At 45.0% G+C, this 21174-nt stretch overlaps 1 protein-coding gene across 1 annotated transcript in view; it reads left to right on the forward strand.

Annotated features, from left to right (window-relative positions):
* LOC149205664 (inner membrane protein PPF-1, chloroplastic-like) overlaps nucleotides 1–21174 on the forward strand; it is a 335124-nt gene that overhangs the window by 197242 nt on the left and 116708 nt on the right. The window contains exon 7 of the mRNA XM_089395137.1: nucleotides 445–552. Within this exon, the coding sequence (XP_089251263.1) occupies nucleotides 445–552 (108 nt within the window). The remainder of the gene's footprint in view (nucleotides 1–444; nucleotides 553–21174) is intronic.

Here is a 21174-nt window from a genome sequence, read left to right on the forward strand (position 1 = left end):
CAATCAAACAGAACCATCTCACCCCCAGAATCTGCCCTTCTCAATATATGCAAGAATTTTACTATAGGTACCCCTGCTAAGTGAAGGGTTAACATGTTCTCATTTCAAGTTTGGTTGCCTGTAACCCACTTTGAGATTAAAAAATGGATCATATCATCATGACACTAAACATGTTTCCTGAAAAGTCTTGGGTGTGACATTGAACACTATAGAATAGCATTGTATATTTTATGGTGTTTTCATTTTTTTCTGCACATGTGCTAGTTTTACATTGTGCTTATGCAATACTACTCTATAGGCCTAATAGCTTGAATGTAGAAGTTGTCAATCGATTGTTTAGATGTCCTTTGGCCAGTTAGAACTTAGGACCCAAAATCTTCTTTTCAATTTGAAAATAATGTGAAATAATGACTATAATGCATGGGTTCGTTTTCTTTCTTCCAGGATGGACATCCACCTCTAGGATGGCAGGACACTTTAGCCTATCTTGTTCTTCCGGTGCTGTTAGTTGTTTCTCAGTATGTTTCAACGCAGATCATGCAGCCTCCTCAGGTAATTTTACATTCATTTTTCGCTCTCTCATATTCTTCTCTACTCTGATTAATTAACATGTATATCACAGCAATTCCATCTATTAAATGTGTTCAGAACATCTATAACAATCACTCCAGGTCAGACTTATTCGCAGAATTTGTAAGTCCATAGAAACAATAGAACTTTTCAAAGCTTGTATTCCTGCTGCGTTAACACTTAAAGCATGGCTGCTGCATTAGTGCAGTTGTGCATATTATGCTTCCTTTGGTCCTCATTTTCTATTCTGTTGTTATTGTTTCCTCCAATTTCCCTGTGGGAACATGTCCCCAGGGGTTGGTGATGTGTGCCTGTGCTACTGGAATTGGACCGAAGCCAATGGAACTGGCCAATCCAATCAGTTTGGAGGCAAAACCAGTCCAACCGCCTGCCATGAACTCGACAAAGCTAGTTTGGTGCTGAGCTGGCCTTTCTTCACTGAATTGGCTGGTTCTGTATGAAACCAGCTGTTTGCATATGGTATCGTACGATGTGATTAAGGACCTATGGAACTCAAATTGAAGAAAAAAATGAAAATAATAATTTTTGAGTGGGGTAGCATAATACTCAAAGCTAGGGCCTTGTATGATGTTAAATTTTTGAAATGAAAGTGAATTTTTTAACACATCATTAATTGTTTCAGGTTGTTTGAGCTTGTTTCCGCCTCAATGGATATCATATGGAGAAAATACGATTGTAGATCCTATTCAAAATTTAGGAGACAACAATTTTCAGGATTTTGGAATTGGCAGGATTACAATGTTTCCATTGGATTCTGTAATGTATGAGGTTGTGGAGGTAGCATTTAATAAAGAGCACCAAGCCCTCTATGCAACTCAATGTTGGTGGCATTGATTGTCTAAAATCCCAAATGGGATATTTGATTAATTTTGCATAAATTTAACCCAACCAGAATTTCGCCATAAAAATTACCGTTCATTTAATAGAAGATTGGCATGTAAAATATAACAAATAGAGTGAATGAAATCCAATAATACAACGAGTAGAAATAATCTCAACTTTTATTTATAATAGAAAATTGGAGTTTGCAAGCTGATACAACAAAATAGCTGAGATAGAAAACTGGCCTCAAGAAGCTGCTCCAATGCTATGCTGGCCCTCCAAAACTGAACTGAAATGTCATTGCTAAGCTCTCTTGTGAATTCTGGATGAATTCACCAAGGGGAGATGGGTACTCGCTCAATCTCACTGAATCACCCGAGGGTTTCCATCTTGGGGCTACAAATGGAGTAGAGAATCGAGTTTTCAAACCTCTCATACAAGAAGAAAGATCAAATCCATGCTGTCCTCTAATGGCCCCCTCCTCCTCCTTTTATAAATCTAATGGACCCCTCTAGAAGCTCTTATTTTATTATTATGTTAATCGTTGAACACATTTCCTGCTTTTTAATTCATTAAAATATCCTTTTAATGTGAGGAAATGGTAAATTGGCCACCATGCCTCTTCATGCCATTGAAAATCCCCCACTGACCATCCCATCTTGTAGATCTTCTCGTTCTGGTTTCAACGAGCTATTACATTAAGGTGTTCCGTTAAGTATTCCTCTCAGAATGCCACCTTAAGCATAATTAATTGAGTTAGGCTCAATAATAACCTTGTTTTCCGAAAGTTGTCAGAATATAATTGAACAAAAGGCAAGTTGTGAAGATGATGAAATATGCCAAGCGAATGCCATGAGATCCCAAAGAAACTCCTTAAAACCCCATTAAGCCCCTCTAGAAGCTCCTAGGCCCGCTAATAGAGTAACCCTGCGTTTGTGACCTAGTTGCCTCCAACCATGGAAGTCCATCCCGACCACGCCATAAGGGAAACCAGAAAAAGTAACATGACAAATCCTCCTGCCCCAAGATTGCTTGCCCTCAAGCAATCCATATTTGTCGACCGACCTGGTGGTCCTGTGCAGCTGATAGCCAATACCTGGATCTCATACAAACCACTGGGTGATATAATGCCTCCGTGCCACCCAATCATGAACGAACACCTCAATGTATGGATCCCAGACCAATCTCTGACTGAGCGTGTCATCAACAAATCCTTCCGTATCCCAATGCCACCAGGGATCAATGCTCCATGGCTTCTACTGTGTTATAGCTCTGGCTATGAATGTTGCTCCATCAACTGCGTACCAACACATTACCTCTCTCTAGCCCAACCCTTGGCATAGGCCAAGGTCAGTTCCACTATGTAGATGCAGGCCTGAAGTGCTGGAAAGTTGTTGGCCTACCTACCACTGCCAACTAGAGCATGTAGTACTCCTCATGTCTAAGGGTCCCTGCTGCACTATGCTCTCGACTGAGAATATTGTGCAACAAATAGGATACCGACTCATAATCTCCCGACAATCCATCTCGTGGGAAGGATTGGATGCATATGCACCTGTATATGGTATGAGTCCACTGTGCTGCACCATGGTCAACTCATGCAGCTTTGCCCAATTGATCAACCAAATATGTCTAGGAATCCCCGCCTCTCTTCCTATAAGTGGGCAACTCATGTTGCATGCCCTGTCTATTTACTCTTGGAGGGTCGCTGCCTAGAAATACTATTGATTTGGGGTAGCATCGAATGTGCTCTAGCCACGAAAATTGGTGGAGAGGCTAAGGCACATGAGATCTCTAATACCTAGAAAGGGTTTGGGCAAATTCTAAACAGTTTGGGAGATATTAAAACAATTAATATTTTTAATGGAGTTCCTAAGTCTAAACTCAGGGAAAAGAAAATATTTATGTGAATTAATATAAAACTGTGTTAGAATAGTCAAAAAGTCATGGATCAAGCGAGATCTAATCTTAGCCGTTGATTAGGGACTTAATCTCGACCATTGATTTGTCAACGAGAAAAGTATAAGAGGAGGCTTGAGGGTCACTTGGAGAACACACACCGAGTTGATCAAGATTTTGACTTTCTGGGGCAGGGTTCACTGAAGAAGTTGAGAGAGTGATCAGATTTGCAGCTGAGGGGCAGTGAATACAGAAGCAGAGAGGCAGAGATAGTGCCGAGAGGATCAACACAATAGCCGGGAAAGCTGACACAGAGGGTAGAAGCTGGAACTGTCGGGAACAACCGGAACTGCCGAAACAGTCGGGAAAGCTGACGCAGAGGGCAGACGCCGGAACTATTGGGAACAGTCGGAACTGCCGGGAAAGCTGATGTAGAGGGCAAAAGCTAGAACTGTTGGGAATAGTTGGAACTGCTGGGAATTGTCGGAACAGCTGGGAAAGCTGACGTAGAGGGAAGAAGCCGGAACTGCCGGGAAAGCTGATGCAGAGGGCAAAAGCTGAAACTGCCGGGAATAGCTAGAACTGCCAAGAACTGCTGAAACAGTCTAAGAAAGCTGACGCAGAGGGCAGAAGCCGGAACTGCTGGGAACTATCGGAACTGCCGGGAACTGTCGGAACTGCCGGGAAAGTTGACGCAGAGAGTAGAAGAGGCTGACGTAGTCCCTAGAGGCTGACGCTGGGGTTTTTCGGGGGGTAGATTGGAGCTGAGGAGTTGCTGGAGTGTTTATCTAGGGTTTCAGCTGGAGCATCTGTCTCCGAAGGAGAGGTACTACTGCCGAGATTATTCTCTGTTGGGTGAGCTGGTTCTGACACCCAAAATGTATTCAGAAACCGTAATATAATAAAACCCTTAGATAATTGCACTGGTTTTCCCGCATTGGGTTTTTCTGGGGACATTGGTCCAAAAACATTGGTGTCACTTGTGTGCTTGTTTTGTTTCTTTCAGTGGATGATTTGTAATGTGTTGAGCATGTACTTGAATTTATTTCCAGTATTTACATGGTAAATAACTTATTAATTAATAGAACAAGTAGGTACGAATAAATCAGAAAGTACATGAAGGGTTTCTAACGGGTTAGACTTAGAAATTCCAACAAATACTGTAGCTTTGATAGCTGCCACTACATCTACCTGCGCCTCGTCAATGGGTAAACCCAAAGTTGTATGCACCACTATCTCCAAAAGAGCCTCCCTCATTTGACTAGAAACTCCATGCCCCACTGGTCCACTCATCACCTGCAAAACTGTCCTGTCAGGTCCCAGCACCTCCTGATGACCAATGTCTACAAATCCTACCTCCCTACTAGTAGCCTGCACAACTGTATGACCCTCATCAATGGCTGGCCCCAGGGATTGTTTCTCATCCTCCACCATGGGTTCAAGATGAGCCGCTGGTTGACTCTCGGAAAATGGCCCATCACACATACTGTGCTCACTGTGTGCTGCACATGTTGACTCATCGAACATGGATGTATATCTGGGTTGCTGTTAGCATCTCTACAGGTCTGCTCAAGCTCCTCTATGTGCTCACCATACTGGATTGCCACTGATAGCTCATCTCCTTGGTCGCCTCCCCATATGGGAATAATTTACTGCTCATCAAAGCTATTCACAAGATAGTTATGGATATTGCAGCTACTGCCATCATCCCCACATGCTTGCTGACGCTGTTTAGAAGAATCCTCAACTCAAAGGTCAAAATGAGTTTCCCCCTGATCTACCTCTCTCTTCCGCTCTGTGTAACTCAAGCATTAGTGGTCAAGTCCCCAAGGTTCCTTGCAGATGAAGCAAAGACCCTTTCTCCTTAACCCATTCTTGTTGCATGTCCCATCAACTCTTAGCTGCTCCTCCCTGGTCAATTGCCTCTTGAGCAAATTTATGTTCTGCTCAACCAGCCTTTCGGCTTGCTCATAAGTAGCAGGTGAGACCAACTGTTCTCTCCTCCAAACAGACGACAATCGAGACTACAACTCCCGACAAATGGCATCACGACTCCTCATACATAATGATAAGATGGACTGCATGTGTGTTTTGACTGAGTCAGGATGATGTCTCCTAATGCTGAAAAAGCATTGGAACATTTGCAGGATCAAGTCATCACACTCTAGATCAAACATGATTTCATAAGTAATAGTCATGGCCATAATTTTAAAACTTGAAGCTTCTTCCCAAATGTAGGACCCACAGAGTTATCCAAGTCTCGCAAGGTTTCTACCATCAGCTTAGAGCCTCTCCTGATAACATCATCATTGTTAGTAGCTAGAGGGGCAATCAACGTCATGATGCTACTAAGAATAGAGGCAACTGGAAGTGTGACCGTTTAACAAGGGTACTCCAAAAACTTGGGCTATATTAAAGCTAGCATGGAGGGTTCCAAAGTCCACATCAACTTCTTCCCCTCTAACTGGTTTATCTTGGAAAGGAATGTGTCTAGTTCTTCTAATATGGAAAGGGCTTTCATTGTAACCCTCATGTGCTTCATGCTTGTCCTTAGTGCAAAAACTTTGTGTCCTAATTCCTGCCCCTTCTACACATCTCTTGGCTGTTCTTTTTCAAGAATGGCATAGACCCCTCTTGAGAAAGGTCCGTTGTTTAGTTTGGATTTTTGGTCTAGATTGCAGTGCACTGATGTACTAATGTTGTGTTGACATAAGAGGTTTTAAAAACTCCATCTGAACAAATTTAACACATTCTAGACCAACAATAAACAATATGTATGCACTTCTACTATGACATCAAGACATGGCTATAACCCGATTCTGTCATAGAATACTATGGTTGCAACATAGACTATTCAACTTTCTCCAAACCCTAGCAACAACTTAATCAACATTGAGGCAAGACTTAGATCATTGCAATACAAAGGTTAGTAGTAAGTTAGTAACCTTACAAGGCTTGAGCAAATAAAAAGGGCGTCGACACACACACACAACTCTATAATAGGACTTCAGGCATATATAATGTTGACAGTGCAACATCTATGACAATATAGAATGCTGTCAACGATCTAGTTTTAATCTGCTATATGTACCTAAACAAACCCAGATTTGAATAAATGTCTATAATGATTATGTCACGGTTCAGGGTACTTTAAAAAGTTTCTTGCAGGTTGACTGTAAGATTTTGATTGCTATACATTAGCCAACATCTGAATAAATTGCAAACCCATTACTTTTAATAAATGCAAGGCTTGAGGAGATAAAACCTGGAGTGCGCCCAAAAAAATAAAATCTCAATCTGTTAATGACTGCATCTCTCCTCAATCACACCTCTGTCTGAAACACTTGCAACTGGGTTTCTGACAATGGTATGCTCAATGTATAGGTCTGCTCATCACATTCTCCATTGCAGCTACAGGGATCATACTATCGCACAGCCAAAACCAACGTACAAGACTTCTGTTAATGCATAAGATATTGTAACTGCACATCATACGCACTCCAAACTTGCTCCAGTTATCGGATATATGACTTGGTTGCAGATTAATTGCACAGGGGCATAGATGTCTCTCTGTTCTATTCCACAATCGCACGCGGATCATGCACAACAAATTGTTGGAATTTCTAAGTCTAACTGTTAGAAATCCGTCCTGTACTTTCTGATTTATTTTTTCCTACTTGGTATGTTAATTAACAAGTTATTTACCATGTAAATACTGAAAATAAATACAAGTACAGTCTCAAGTTTCAACACATACAGATCATCAACTGAAGGAAAAACAAACACACAAGTGACACTGTTATTTTTGGAATAATGTGCCCGGAAAAACCCAAATGCAACTGTCTAAGGGTTTTATTATTAAGCAGTTTCAGAATACAATCTGGGTGCCAGAAATGGCTCACTCAACAGAGAATGCCCTCGGTAGTAGTACCTCCCAGTCGGAGACAGATATCAACCCCAATTTGCCCCACAAAATCTCCCAGCATCATCCTCTAGGGTCTGCGTCAGCCTCTTTGGCCCAGCGTCAACCTATTTGGCCCAACATCTGCCTCTCGGGGCTCTGCGTCAGCCTCTTGAGCCTCTACGTCTCCCACACTGGCCCTCCTCAGGCTCTGCGTAGCTCCTGGCTGCCTCTACGTGGCCTCTAGCTGCTTCTGCATGGCCTCTAGCTGGCTTTGCGTCAACCCTCTCCTGGCTTTTGCGTTGATGTTCCCGGTACTATCTCTGCCTCTCTGTTACTGCATTAACTGCCCCTCAGCTACAACTCAGATCACTCTTCGATTTCCTCAACAAGCCTTGCCCCAAAAAATCTAATTCTTGATCAACTCGGTGTATTCTCCAAGTGACCCTCAAGCCTCCTCTTATACTTTTCTCGTTGACATTTCAACGGCCGAGATTAAGTCCCTAATCAACGGCTAAGATTACATCTGGCTTGATCCATAACTTTTGGACCATTCTAACTCAACTTTATATTAATTCTCATTCATATTTTATTTTCCCTAAGTTTAGACTTATGGACTCCATTAAAAATATTTTAATATCTCCCAAATTGGTTAGATTCTGCTTAAACCATTTCTCGGTATTGGAGATCTCATGTGCTTTAGCCTCTCCATCAATTTTCGTGGCTAGAGCACATCCGATGCTACCCCAAATCAACACTCCCTCTTAGCGAGGACTGTGCTCTAGTAATACTCCTCACTGAGCATCACCCTGATTATCTGGCATCGGTCCCTGTGCTAATCCTAGGCCTGTTGCCCACCATCCTCTGCACTGCTGCATCATGTACTGCTACCCATGGCCTTGCCATTGCCACTGCTGCATCTGCACTGCAACCCCTCTCATCATGCTGCCCATAGCACTGCCACTGCTAACTGCTGCACTGCAACTCAGTTACTGAGAAGTAAGTAACTGATCTCCCAACCTTGACATCTCTGTCAGGCTAGAAACAATCCCGATGCTAAAGCTGCCTCTGTCAATGACAAGTGCTCCCTCTCTGACCTCTGCGCTGCTGTAATGACTCTGTGCATCTCGCACTGCTGCTTCACGCTGTCTTGGGACTCCTGCACTGTAGCTCCCTCTATCGCTCCATCCGCATCCGTCTCTTCTGACATCCACCAGTCCTATTACTCCTCTTCGAGGCTCCTGTAGCAAGGTATAATCCAAGACGTTGGGTACCTCAAGGATCCTGCCCCTCATCGCTTGTAGTCCGTCTGACTATAGCTCGATGTTTCCCCACTTCCTCAAGTGCCGCATGAGCAATCATGGCACAATCGTCATCTGTCTCCACTTCTTTCTCTGCCCTTGCTGGCTCAACCTTGGTTTTAGAAGCCTCTCCCTTACTCTTCTTCCTCGGACACTGGCTCGCATAGTGACCCAGTTCCCCACAGTGGAAGCATTTGACCTTGGAGAGGTCCTTCTTCTTCCGTCTCTCCTACTTTCCCTCAGATGCTAGGGAAGCATCCTCCTCTTCCTCCTTGATTTTGACCCCCTTGCTGCTACTTGCCGCCTTGGTTAGCCTTCTGATCTCTTCTTGATGAAGAGCCGCCCACAGTTCCTCCCAATCTGGAAGGGTCGACTTGCCCAATATGCTCTGGACAAATACCTCCCAATCCTCTGAGATTGCGTTCAATGTGGTCCTCACCATAATCTCCTCATCCGGCATGGCCCCTATGGAAGTCAACTGATACCGGATCTCTTTCAATCGGCCGAGGAAGGTGTTTATTTGTTCTCCCTTCTGCATCTGGTATGACCGCAACTAATTTTCCAGTAACATCTTTCTCTGCACGGAAGTATGCTGATACAATTTTATGACCGCAACTAATTTTCTAGTAGCATCTTTCTCTGCATGGAAGTATGTTGATACAATTTTGTTAGGGCCTCCCACATCGCATTTGTTGTATCCTTTTCGGCAATATGTGGTACTACATGGTCCTTGACCTTGTCAAGGATAATGCTCTTGGCCCTCGCCATTGCCTCCTGATATTTTTCGTTCTCATCCGAGTCAACTGGGTGTTGAAGTTTCTAAGTCTACCAGTTAGAAACCATCCATGCACTTTATCCTATTTATTCCTACCTACTTGTTCCATTACTTAACAAGTTATTTACAATGTAAATACTGAAAATAAACACTAGTGCATGCTCAACATATTACAGATCAACAACTGAAAGAAACAGAAACAATCACACCAAATGACACCATTATTTTGGACCAATGTCCTCTGAAAAACCCATTGTGGGAAAACCGGTGCAACTATCCGAGGGTTTTCTTATTAAGCAATATCAGAGTACAATCTGGGTGCCAAATTCGGCCTACCCAATAGAAAATATCCTTGGCAATAATACCTCTCAGTTTGAGACAAATTTCCCGGCTGAAACCCCGGATAATCCTTCTGGCAGCTCGTTAGCTCCAATCTGCCCCAGAAACCCTAGTGTCTGCCCTTTCTGGACTGCGTTAGCACCTCTCTGCCCAATGCTAGCCTTGCGTCACCCTGAATGGGTCTCCGTCAGCCTTAGGAGGGCTTGCGTCAGCAACGTTGGCCTCTCTGAGGCTTTGCGCAGCTCCTGGTTGCCTCTGAGTGGCCCTGTGTGAGCCCTGGCTGCTACTGCGTCAGTCTCTCTGGCTACTTGCTGCTCTTCCAGCACTAGCTCTGCCTCTTTGTCTCTCTGTACTCAATGCCCCTTAGCTGCAACTCCGATCACTGATTCTATTTCTCTTAGCAAACCTCGCTCTAGAGAATAGAATGATTGATCACTCTGGTGTACTTTCCAAGTGACCCTCAAGCCTGCTCCTATACTTTTCCCGTTGACATATCAACGGCCAAGATTAAGTTCCTAATCAACGAATAAGATTAGATTTGGCTTGATCCATGTCTTTTGGACCATTCTAACACAGTTTCATATTAATCCACATTAATATTTTATTTTCCCTAAGTTTAGACTTAGGCACTCCATTAAAAATATTAATTATTTTAATATCTCATGAACTGTTTAGAATTTGCCTAAACTCTTTTTGGGTATTGGAGATATCATGTGCCCCAACCTCTCCACCAAATTTCGTGGCTAGAGCACATCCGATGCTACCCCAAATCAACACTGGGACCGTTATCGTGTTCAAGGCGAAGTGCTTGAGACGATTCCTGTCTAGAATGGACAAGATCTTGGCCTTTTGACCACAAAGTTTGAGGCTCCGTCCAGTCTGTCCTGATCTCTTACCCCGTTAACTGCCATTTCGCTGCTTCTCTTTCGACTCTTTCGAGTCTCTCTACTTACCTCATGGAAGTTCTCGGTGTGACTCCCTCTGAGCCTCGATTTTCCTCCTAGAAACCCCTCTGCCAATGTCGAGATGCCCCTACTCCGATCGTTAGTGCAGCTGCACCACTGATCCAGATTTCTTGGCTAGAAATCCTCGGCAGCAACTCCCTCCTCCTTGGTCTTGCCCTGTTAGGCACTGTTTTGACCACAATACCCCACTAGCTTCACTCTGCAACTTACCCACAGCCTCCTATGCCCCAGCAAACTGAAGGTTAGAGCCTCTAGGCTCTGCGCAATCCCGACACCAGCAAAATCCGCACCTCCTAGCCATGGGCGTCAATCCTTCCTCACTGAGAAAGATGATCGGGCACTGCGTAGGTCAGGTCTGCTCCTCTCTGCCACTGCGCTGATCCTCTTCCCGACTCGAATTGATGACACAAGCACTGCGTCACCCCTTCCTTGCTGCTTTTCCGCTAGGAACAACTTCTGTCACTCGGGACAACTGTTTCTGCTACTGCTGCTCTGCTCGGCTGATGCCCTCAGTTATCTTGTGATCTGCAACCACGCTCTGATACCATGTTGGAATTTCTAAGTCTAACTGTTAGAAATCCTTCCTGTACTTTTTGATTTATTTCTTCCTACTTGTTCTATTAATTAACAAGTTATTTACCATGTAAATATTGAAAATAAATACAAGTATAGTCTCAACACATACAGATCATCAACTGAAGGAAAAACAAGCACACAAGTGACACTGTTATTTTTGGTCTAATGTCTCCGAAAAACCCAATGCGGGAAAATCGGTGCAGCTATCTGAGGGTTTTATTATTAAGCAGTTTCAGAATACAATCTGGGTGCCAGAAATGGCTCACCCAACAGAGAATGCCCTCGGCAGTAGTACCTCTCAGTTGGAGACAGATATCAGCCCCAATCTACCCCACGAAATCTCCCAGCGTCAGCCTCTAGGGTCTGTGTCAGCCTCTTTGGCCCAACGTTAGCCTATTTGGCCCAGCATCAGCCTCTCGGGGCTCTGCGTTAGCCTCTGGAGCCTCTGTGTCTCCCACGCTGGCCCTCCTCAAGATCTGCGCAGCTCCTGGCTGCCTCTCCGTGGCCTCTGGTTGCTTCTGCGTGGCCTCTAGTTGACTTTGTGCAACCCTCTCCTGGGTTCTGCGCTGATGCTCCGGGTACTATCTCTACCTCTCTGCTGTTGCATTCACTACTCCTCAGCTGCAACTCAGATCACTCCTTCGATTTCTTCAGCAAGCCTTGCCCCAGAAAATCGAATTCTTGATCAACTCAGTGTATTCTCCGAGTGACCCTCGAGCTTCCTCTTATACTTTTCTCATTGACAAATCAATAGCCAAGATTAAGTCCCTAATCAACGACTAAGATTAGATCTGGCTTGATCCATGACTTTTGGACCATTCTAACACAATTTTATATTAATTCACATTAATATTTTATTTTCCCTAAGATTAGACTTAGGTACTGCATTAAAAGTATTAATTATTTTAATATCTCCGAAATTGTTTAGAATCTGCCTAAACCATTTCTGGGTATTGGAGATCTCATGTGCTTTAGCCTCTCCACCAATTTTCGTGGCTACAACACATTTGATGCTACCCCAAATCAACACAAATACCCGCTTAACAATTGGGTGACTCTGTGTAATTCGATTTGGGACCCACATCTGAGATTTTCTGCCTTAGTCAACTGATCCTGGCACTGTTGATACATGGTGCTCTCCAGCATGCATTTATGAGATTATGCTGCTAGGAAATGACACATTAGATTAATAGCTACGTGATAGTAGCACGGTTTCCTCCTCACACTTCCATTTAGCCATGAACCAACGTCGTGTCTAATTGGAATCATGTCGACACTTTATTCATGACATCAATGGTACCAAATCACACATTTTCTATTGTTCGCATATTTCTCCAAACACACGCACTCTGCAAAATGAACTTAGCGCGGGAAGCCACGATACAGGTTATGCTGCCTCGATTTTAATTAAAACTCGGCCACGACTCCTGGGAACCACTTGCTTCGGTTAATTGATCAGCACGACTGCGACGTCTAGAAAATAGGAGTCAAATGGTTGTAGACTCGAAAATCACACATCAATGACTCGATCCTCGATCTAGACAACGTTGTGCTTAGACTAATGTGCACCCGTAGCCAACTGCGCCTCTGTCAAGGGTTCGAGCAATACTTCATACAACATTTGTGTCATGTCCCTTCTCAAATGTATTAGTCACAGGGTGCAGCTACACAATTTTGACATCATTTTTGGCTTAATAGGAGGACCCCATACGCAGAACTTAGGAACGATAGGCAATTTGACTTTATTTCTAGCAGCTAATGGAATGTGGGGGCCACCCACATGAATAATTCGAACTTGGCCAAGACATGCATTGGAGGGAATCAAATTAGTGGAAGGAGGGGCCCTCAAAAGGCTAAGGGGACCCAAGGTGATACAAGAGGAAGGAGGTCTCATTTTGCAACATCTTGATCATTTGACAAACAAACTTACCTTTGTATGCTTTGCTGCTTAGCGATTCTACTGGCTGTTTAGCCACGAATCTTCTGCAGGGAAGATTCAACCTCTACTTTGGGGGACTATCCGTGCCCACCCTAGGGATGCTATTCCACAACGATTTCAAGGGTTCCAGCATTGACATCCACTTCACCCGGCCACGCAGAGGAGGAGACTACGTATTTTTTGGGCAGCCAGAAACACGCAGAAGTAGATTGAACCAGTCGGGAGGTCCTTAGCTTGCTCGGAGTTTCGGGAGCTGGAAAGGTTGTTGGCTGAGGACATTCTCACTGAGTTTTGCAGCCATCCAGTCAGGGATTACGACAGTATGAATTTCTGGGCAGAGGGATTCTGCTGAGGCCTCTGGTAGCGAATTCGTGGTGCTTAGGAGAGCAGCCAAGGATCATATGGAGAGCAAGGGGTCAGTGATCACAGGTGAACCCAACATTCTAGGGGTGTTTTCAGGTGGATTTGCAGGCTATTTCCTGCAAGTCGAATTTGGGCAGTAGGAGTTGGGGAGAGGCTCCAAGGAGGCCAAAATCCAAATTCAAAACAAGAGAAATTCCCTTCTGGGTTTTGTCGAAGGTGTCTAAGGCTGAAAGGATATAATTTTCTGGGCAGTTTTTGGGCACATTCCAGCAGGTCAAAGTTCAACAGGGCAACAATTTTACTAAGACAACAGATTGCAGAGTGGTGCAACAATTGGGCAGCCTTCAACTCAGCTATTCCATCACCTGGGTTTGGTCCAGCTTGTCCCTGAGACAAGTCCAGGTGCACCATCTCATTTATATTGTACCTATGCTCTCAAATTTTATAATATATAGCTCAGCAGTTCCAGATTTACAGTGTTTTATGGGTGTATAATGCATGTTTTTAATTTTATGCTGCTGCACTGTTTATTTGTTTAGAATATCACTTATATTCCTACTTAGGAACATTATAGTGGTATCAAAGCCAAGTTCTTGGCTCAGTTGTGGGGTTGGTTTCCTATGAGAGGAGAAGACCGGGAGAACATCACTTACCAGAGGCAGAGGTACATGAGCAGAGAAAGGGAGCTAGAAATTACACCAGATATGGAGGAAAGAGGGAAAGCAGTGGCCGAAGAGGAGGAAATGGCAGAGCCCAAGCGTAGGGAGGAGATGGATTTCGATAGTCTCTTGAGGGCTTTGAGTGACTTGGCCAAGAGGCAGAAGGACATGATGGAGGAGATCAAATCACATAACAGAGACAGGACCACACCTAGAGGGTTTTTTGTGTGGAGAAGCTTCTGGTGCTTCTCAGCCTTTCGATCACCCCTCACTAGTAGCGTAATTCCCTTCAGTTAGTGTGCAAACTAGGGCTACACTACCGTCTTTCGTGCCAATGGCACAAATCGAACCAGCAAGGGAGGAAGACACTCCCCAGATGGGGGATTACTTCAGAGAGTGGCAGGCGATGGATAGAGATTTCAAAGAAGCCCTCTCCTTCAGAGATTACTGGAAGCTCAAGCAAGAGAGGAACAAGGGGTACAGAGGACAAGGGACCCAAAACTATGAGCTGCAGAGAAGTATATGGAGGATGTATTATCCTACATTTGATGGCACTGCCAAGTGCACAACCATGGCTTGGGTTGAAAAGATGGACACATACTTTCAACTCAACCGGATGACAGAGCAGGAAGCCATTAAGATGGCAACGCTGCACTTGGAGGGGGAAGCCCATGACTGGTGGTTTCATGGCTTGACCACTTTGGGGCATGCCTAGATAGTTTCTTATGAGGACTTCACTAGGAGGGTGGTGGAGCAATTTGATCAGAGGGATCCGGAGGCATCTTTCAGGGAGCTGACACAACTGCGCCAAACAGGCAACCCAGAGCAGTACTTCTCAGATTTTCTGTGTGTGTCAGTGATGGTCCCGGATCTGTCCGAGGCAAGGAGGGTATACACCTTCATTGAGGGCTTGCTTGAGCCTCTGCGTGGACTGGTGAAGTCACGCAGACCCTCTACGTTGCAAGAAGCGGTGGTGTGCGCCAGAGATTTACAGGGGGCCATCCCCAAGACCAGAGCGCCATTTCTTGCATGGACCCCTTTTCCACAAAAGGGGCATGAGACTAGACCCCCACCACCGAGGACCACACAGGGGAGGGGGCAACTCGATGAGGAGACACGGAAGGACCTCTGGAGGAGGAAGCTGTGCTTCACATGCAGAGAGCCCTGGGCACCTGGCCATAGGTGCACAACAGGTAGGGCACATTACATTGAGGTCTTTTTTGACAGTGAGCAGGAGGACAAGGTGGAGCAGGATTGTGGTGGGACAGATGGAGAGAGTCCAGGGGACAGAGGGCCACCACCACCACCTCCATAGGGAGGGGCATCTCTTGCCTCATCAGGAGGAGTCCTTGCTTCTTTATGCGAGATTCCTAAGTTTTTGACACTCAGGACTAGAGGTACGGTACAGGGATAGAGGGTGTCGATACTGGTGGACAGTAGGCCTACCCACAACTTCATAGATGCGCAGCTGGTCCAAAGGAGGGGCCTCACCACAACAGAGCTTGAGGGGTTCTCCGTCCTAGTACCAGGTGACCGTACCGTCCAATGTACCCCATACGTGCCCTCCTTGACAGTAGTTATGGGAAACTACTCGATGAGAGAAAACTTCTTTGTGGTCAATGTTCCAGACACCAATGTGGTGATGGGTGTCTAGTGGTTGTATTCCCTTGTGCGAGTCACGACAGATTGGAGGAAACCTGAGATGGAGTTCATGGGGCCAGAGGGCAAACTAGTAGTCTTGAGAGGCATGCAGACTTATCCGCCTTAGATAGTTTCGGCCCATAGGATGGAGGCAGATCTTCGACATGGGGACATTGCATGGGCAGTAGAGTTGAGGATCTCAGAGGTTGGGGGATAGACACAGTCACCGCCAGCAGACATACTATTGATTTGGGGTAGCATCGGATGTGCTCTAGGCACGAAAATTGGTGGAGAGGCTAAAGCACATGAGATCTCCAATACCCAGAAAGAGTTTGGGAGATATTAAAATAATTAATATTTTTAATGGAGTCCCTAAGTCTAATCTTAGGGAAAATAAAATATTAATGTGAATTAATATAAAACTGTGTTAAAATGGTCACTTGGAGAATACACCGAGTTGATCAAGATTTCGACTTTTTGGGGCTGGGTTTGCTGAGGAAGTCGAGAGAGTGATCAGAGTTGCAGCTGAGGGGCAGTGAATACAGAAGCAAAGAGGCAGAGATAGCACCAGGAGGATCAGCGCAGTAGCCGAGAGTAAGGGACACAGAACCAGCCAGGGGTTCACGCTGAGCCAGCCAGGAGCTGCGTAGTGCCTCTAGAGGTTGACGTAGGCTGAGCCAGAGTAACGCTGGGGAAACACTGGGCTAGAAAGGGCTGACGCTGTCCCTAGAGGCTGACGCTTGGGTTTCGTGGGGCAGATTGGAGCTGTGAAGCTGTCGGAGTGATTATCCGAGGTTTCAACTAGAACATCTGTCTTCGACTGAGAGGTACTACTGCCGAGATTATTCTCTATTGGGTGAGCCGGTTTTCACACCTAGATTGTATTCAGAAACTGCATAATAATAAAACCCTCAGATAGCTGCACTGGTTTTCCCGCATTGGGTTTTTCCGGGGACATTGGTCCAAAAACAACGGTGTTACTTGTGTGCTTGTTTTGTTTACTTCAGTTGATGATCTGTAATGTGTGGAGCATGTACTTGTATTTATTTCCAGTATTTACATGGTAAATAACTTGTTAATTAACAGAACAAGTAGTTAGGAATAAATCAGTAAAGTACATGAAGGGTTTCTAACAGTTAGACTTAGAAATTCCAATACATATAGGCTCTATTAGATAGGTACAAAGTAGTGTTTGAAGACATTCCACCAGGGCAGCCACTAGATAAAGGGTTTGAGCACACCATTGCGCTGGAGTCAGGTATACAGGTAATTATCGCTACTCCCTACAGGCACCCCAAAGCCTATAAGGACAAGATAAACAAGGCCATTTAGGAGCTTCTTGCATTGGGCCATATCGGGCCTAGTTCGAGTCCTTTCGCTTCTTTCGTAGTGCTGGTGAAGAAGAAGGATGGGATCCTCAAGATGTGTATCGATTAGTGAGCCCTTAACCGGAAGACCCTTAAAAACTGGTACCCCATTCCCCGCATTGATGAGCTACTTCTCTAAGGGGTATCTGCATTTGGGCTACCACCAGATCAAAGTTCGGGATTAGGACATCGCAAAGATAGCATTTCGGTGCCACTATGGGCCCTTTGAGTTTCTGGTCATGCCATTTGGACTGACCAATGTTCCCGCCACATTTCAGTCTTGCATGAACCATATCTCTCGGGGCTAGCTAAGGAGGTTCGTGCTAGTATTTTTTGATGATATCTTGATCTATAGCCGGATGTGGGAGGAGCACCTCCAATACTTGGAGGAGGTACTGCACATTCTGGAGGAGCAAAATTTTTATGCCAAGCTCTCCAAGTTCGAGTTTGGATTGACAGAGATGCTTTATCTCGCGCGTATCATTGGAGCAGACACGGTGAAGGTTCACGAGGAGAAGATTCGGGCCATCCGGGATTGGCCAGTACCCTGAGATGTGACTACGCTGAGAAGCTTCTTGGGCATTTGCAGTTACTATAGGAAGTTTGTCAAAGGGTTCTCAAAGCTGGCAGCACCCTTGACCGACTTGACCAAGAAAGGGGCCTTCACATGGACTGATGGAGCACAAGTCGCCTTCGATCACCTCAAGGATCTGTTCTAGCACTCCTAGATTTTTCCCAGCTTTTCACGGTGGAGTGTGATGCATTTGGGGTAGGAGTTGGGACTGTATTGTCACAGGAGGGGCATCCCATAGCTTTCGAGAGCCAAAAGCTCCTACCGCATGAGCTATCATATTCCATATATGACAAGGAGATGATGACCATTATGCATGCGTTGGCCAAGTTCCATCGGTACTTGGTGGGAAACTGATTCCGAGTGAAGACTGATCACAAGAGTCTTCGACATTTCATGGGGCAGCAGGGCTTCAATGACAGACATCAGAGATGGGTTAGCAAGGTACAGGCCTACGATTTTGACATTGAGTATGTGCGGGGCAAGCACAATGTGGTGGTCGATGCTCTATCCAGGAGACCAGCTGGGTTATCTCTCATGAGCATCTGCCAGGATTGGAAGGCTCAGCTGTTGGTAGAGTACTCCAAGGACAGGAAGCCCTGTGAGGTGCTAGAGGGGACACATGCAAATGAGCGTTACCTTTTGATGGATGAGATCATCTATTACAAGGGGTGCATTTACTTGGTGCCCAACTTGCGGTTGAGGGAGAGGGTACTCCAAGCAATTCACGATTCAACATTGTTCGGACACCTGGGGTTCCGAAAACTTGCATGGATGTTCAGGAGAGGTTGACGTGGAAAGGCCTCAAGGAGGACTTGCTGCAGCACATAAGGGAGTGTGAGGCCTGCCAGCGGAACAAGGGGGAGCTGACTCACCCTGCAGGGCTACTACAACCACTTCCTTTTCCGGAGGGGAAATGGGAAAGTATTTCAATGGATTTCATCACTGGGCTCCCCACGGTACACAGGGAGGATTGCATATATGTAGTGGTCGATAGGTTGACCAAATTTGCCCACTTCTTTGCCATCCCCACTAGATACACAGCTGCACAGGTTGCCAAGTTGTTCTTCCGGGAGGTTTTCAGGCTACATGGGCTCCCCAAGAACATTGTGAGCGATAGAGACAACAGATTTATGGGTGGCTTTTGGCAGGAGCTCTTTAGGTTGGTTGGGACGGAGCTCACTCCTAGCACTAGTTATCACCCTCAGACGGACGGTCAGATGGAGAGGGTCAACCAGTGGTTGGAGGGGTACCTGAGGAATTATGTGACAGGTCAGCAGAGGACATGGATTCGGTGGTTGCACTTGGGCGAGTTCTGCTACAACACCACACACCACATGTCTACCGGTATGACTCATTTCCGTGCCCTCTATGGTTATGATGCACTAATTTTCGCTGATGTTATTTTCAGAGACAACCAGGCCCCAAATGCCAAAGACTGGGTCCAAGAGAGCCAAGATATCGTCAAAGCTCTCAAGGATAGTTTAGCGACAACCCAAAATTAGTAAAAGCTGTATGCAGATCGACACAGGATAGAGAGGCACTTTGAGGAGGGGGACTTAGTATACCTCTAATTGCAGCCTTACAGATAGTCTATGCTGAAACAAAGGGGGGCCGAGAAGTGACAACCACGCTTCTATGGGCCCTACCAAGTGACTAGGCAGATTGGGGGGGTGGCTTATGAGCTAGAGTTGCCTCTGGGAAGTAGAATCCATAACGTATTTCATGTCTCATGCTTGAAGAAGGTGTTGGGACAACAGGTGACCGCAGTCGCTGATCTACCCCCGTTGGATGATGAGGGCCATTTGGTGTTGGGACCAGAGGCCATTCTGGAGAGCAGGGAGAGGTCACTGAGGAGTAGGACCATCAAGGAGTTCTTGGTACGCTGGAATAACTTGTCAAAAGAGGATGCCACTTGGGAGGGTGAGCACGTACTGGAGCACCCGACTTTGAGGTTCCTTGAGCGCAAACAACATTTGGGAGAGGAGGACTGTCATGTCCGTTCTCAAATGTATTAGTCACAGGGTGCAACTACACAATTTTGGCATCATTTTTGGCTTAAGAGGAGGACCCCACACATAGAACTTAGGAACTATAGGCAATTAGACTTTATTTCTAGCAGTTAGTAGAATGTGGGGGTCACCCACATGAATAATTCAAACTTGGCAAAGGCATGTGTTGGAGAGAATCGAATTAGTGGAAGGAGGGGCCCACAAGAGGCTAAGGGGACCCAAGGTAATGAAAGAGGAAGGAGCTCTCATTTTGTAGCATCTTGATTATTTGACAAACAAAGTTACCTTTGTACGCTTTGCTGCTTAGCGAGTCTACCGACTGTTTAGCCACGGATCTTTCGCAGGGAAGATTCAACCTCTACTTCGAGGGACTATCCATGCCCGCCTTAGGGAGGCTGTTCCACAGAGATTTCAGGGGTTCCAACATTGACATCCACTTCATCCAACCACGAAGAGGAGGAGAGGGCACTAGAAAAACTTTCTGTAAACAAATTCACAGACTTGTCTGCAATAATTCTCAGACTAGTAGGTGCACCAACTCTGATACCACTGTAATATCCCAAATGGGATATTTGATTAATTTTGTAGAAATTTAACCCAACCAGAATTTCGCCATAAAAATTACCATTCATTTAATAGAGGATTTCCATGTAAAATATAACAAATAGAGTGCACGCAGTTCAATAATACATTGAACAGAAATAATCTTAGCTTTTATTATAATAGAAATCTGGGGTTTACATGCTGACACAACAAAATAGCTGAGATGGAAAACTAGCCTCAAGAATCTGCTCCAATGCTGTGCTCGCCCTCCAAAACTGAACTGAAATGCTACTGCTAAGCTCTCCTGTGAAGTCTGGATGAATTCACCAAGGGGAGATGGGTACTCCCCCAATCTCACTGAATCACTCGAGGGTTTTTGTCTTGGGGCTACAAATAGAGTAGAGAACTAGGTTCTCAAACCTCTCATACAAGAAGAAAGATCAAATCCAAGCTATCCTCTAATGGCCTCCTCCTCCGCTTATGATAGACCCCTCTAGAACCTATTATTTTATTAATATTTTAATCATTGAGCACATCTCCCTCTTTTTAATTCATTAAAATATCTTTTTAATGTGAGAAGATGGTAAATTGGCCACCATGCCTCCTTAGGTCACTGAAAATTGTTGAGAAATCTAGAGCATTAGCATTAGGTGATTTCTCTTCAATAGTATCTGTTTGTGAGTATTTTTACTTCTTTAGATTAGGATCTTCTCTTTGCTTAAGTTATTAGTGTTCTTCTTCATCAAACAAATACCAATGCAAAACATAAATACACAAGAGACACAGAATGTAGGCTATTAGCCAGGGCCAAAACCTCTCATTGTTTGCGAGAAAAACCCACACAAGTTCTTCTTATAGAGATTCCAATTGATAAATACCAAGACCAAGACCAAGACCCTTGACCTATTAG

This window comes from Pinus tabuliformis, chromosome 1_2, assembly GCF_031772625.1.
Source record: "Pinus tabuliformis cultivar Carrire ecotype Pingquan chromosome 1_2, CPIR1, whole genome shotgun sequence".
In the NCBI taxonomy this organism is placed as follows: domain Eukaryota; kingdom Viridiplantae; phylum Streptophyta; class Pinopsida; order Pinales; family Pinaceae; genus Pinus; species Pinus tabuliformis.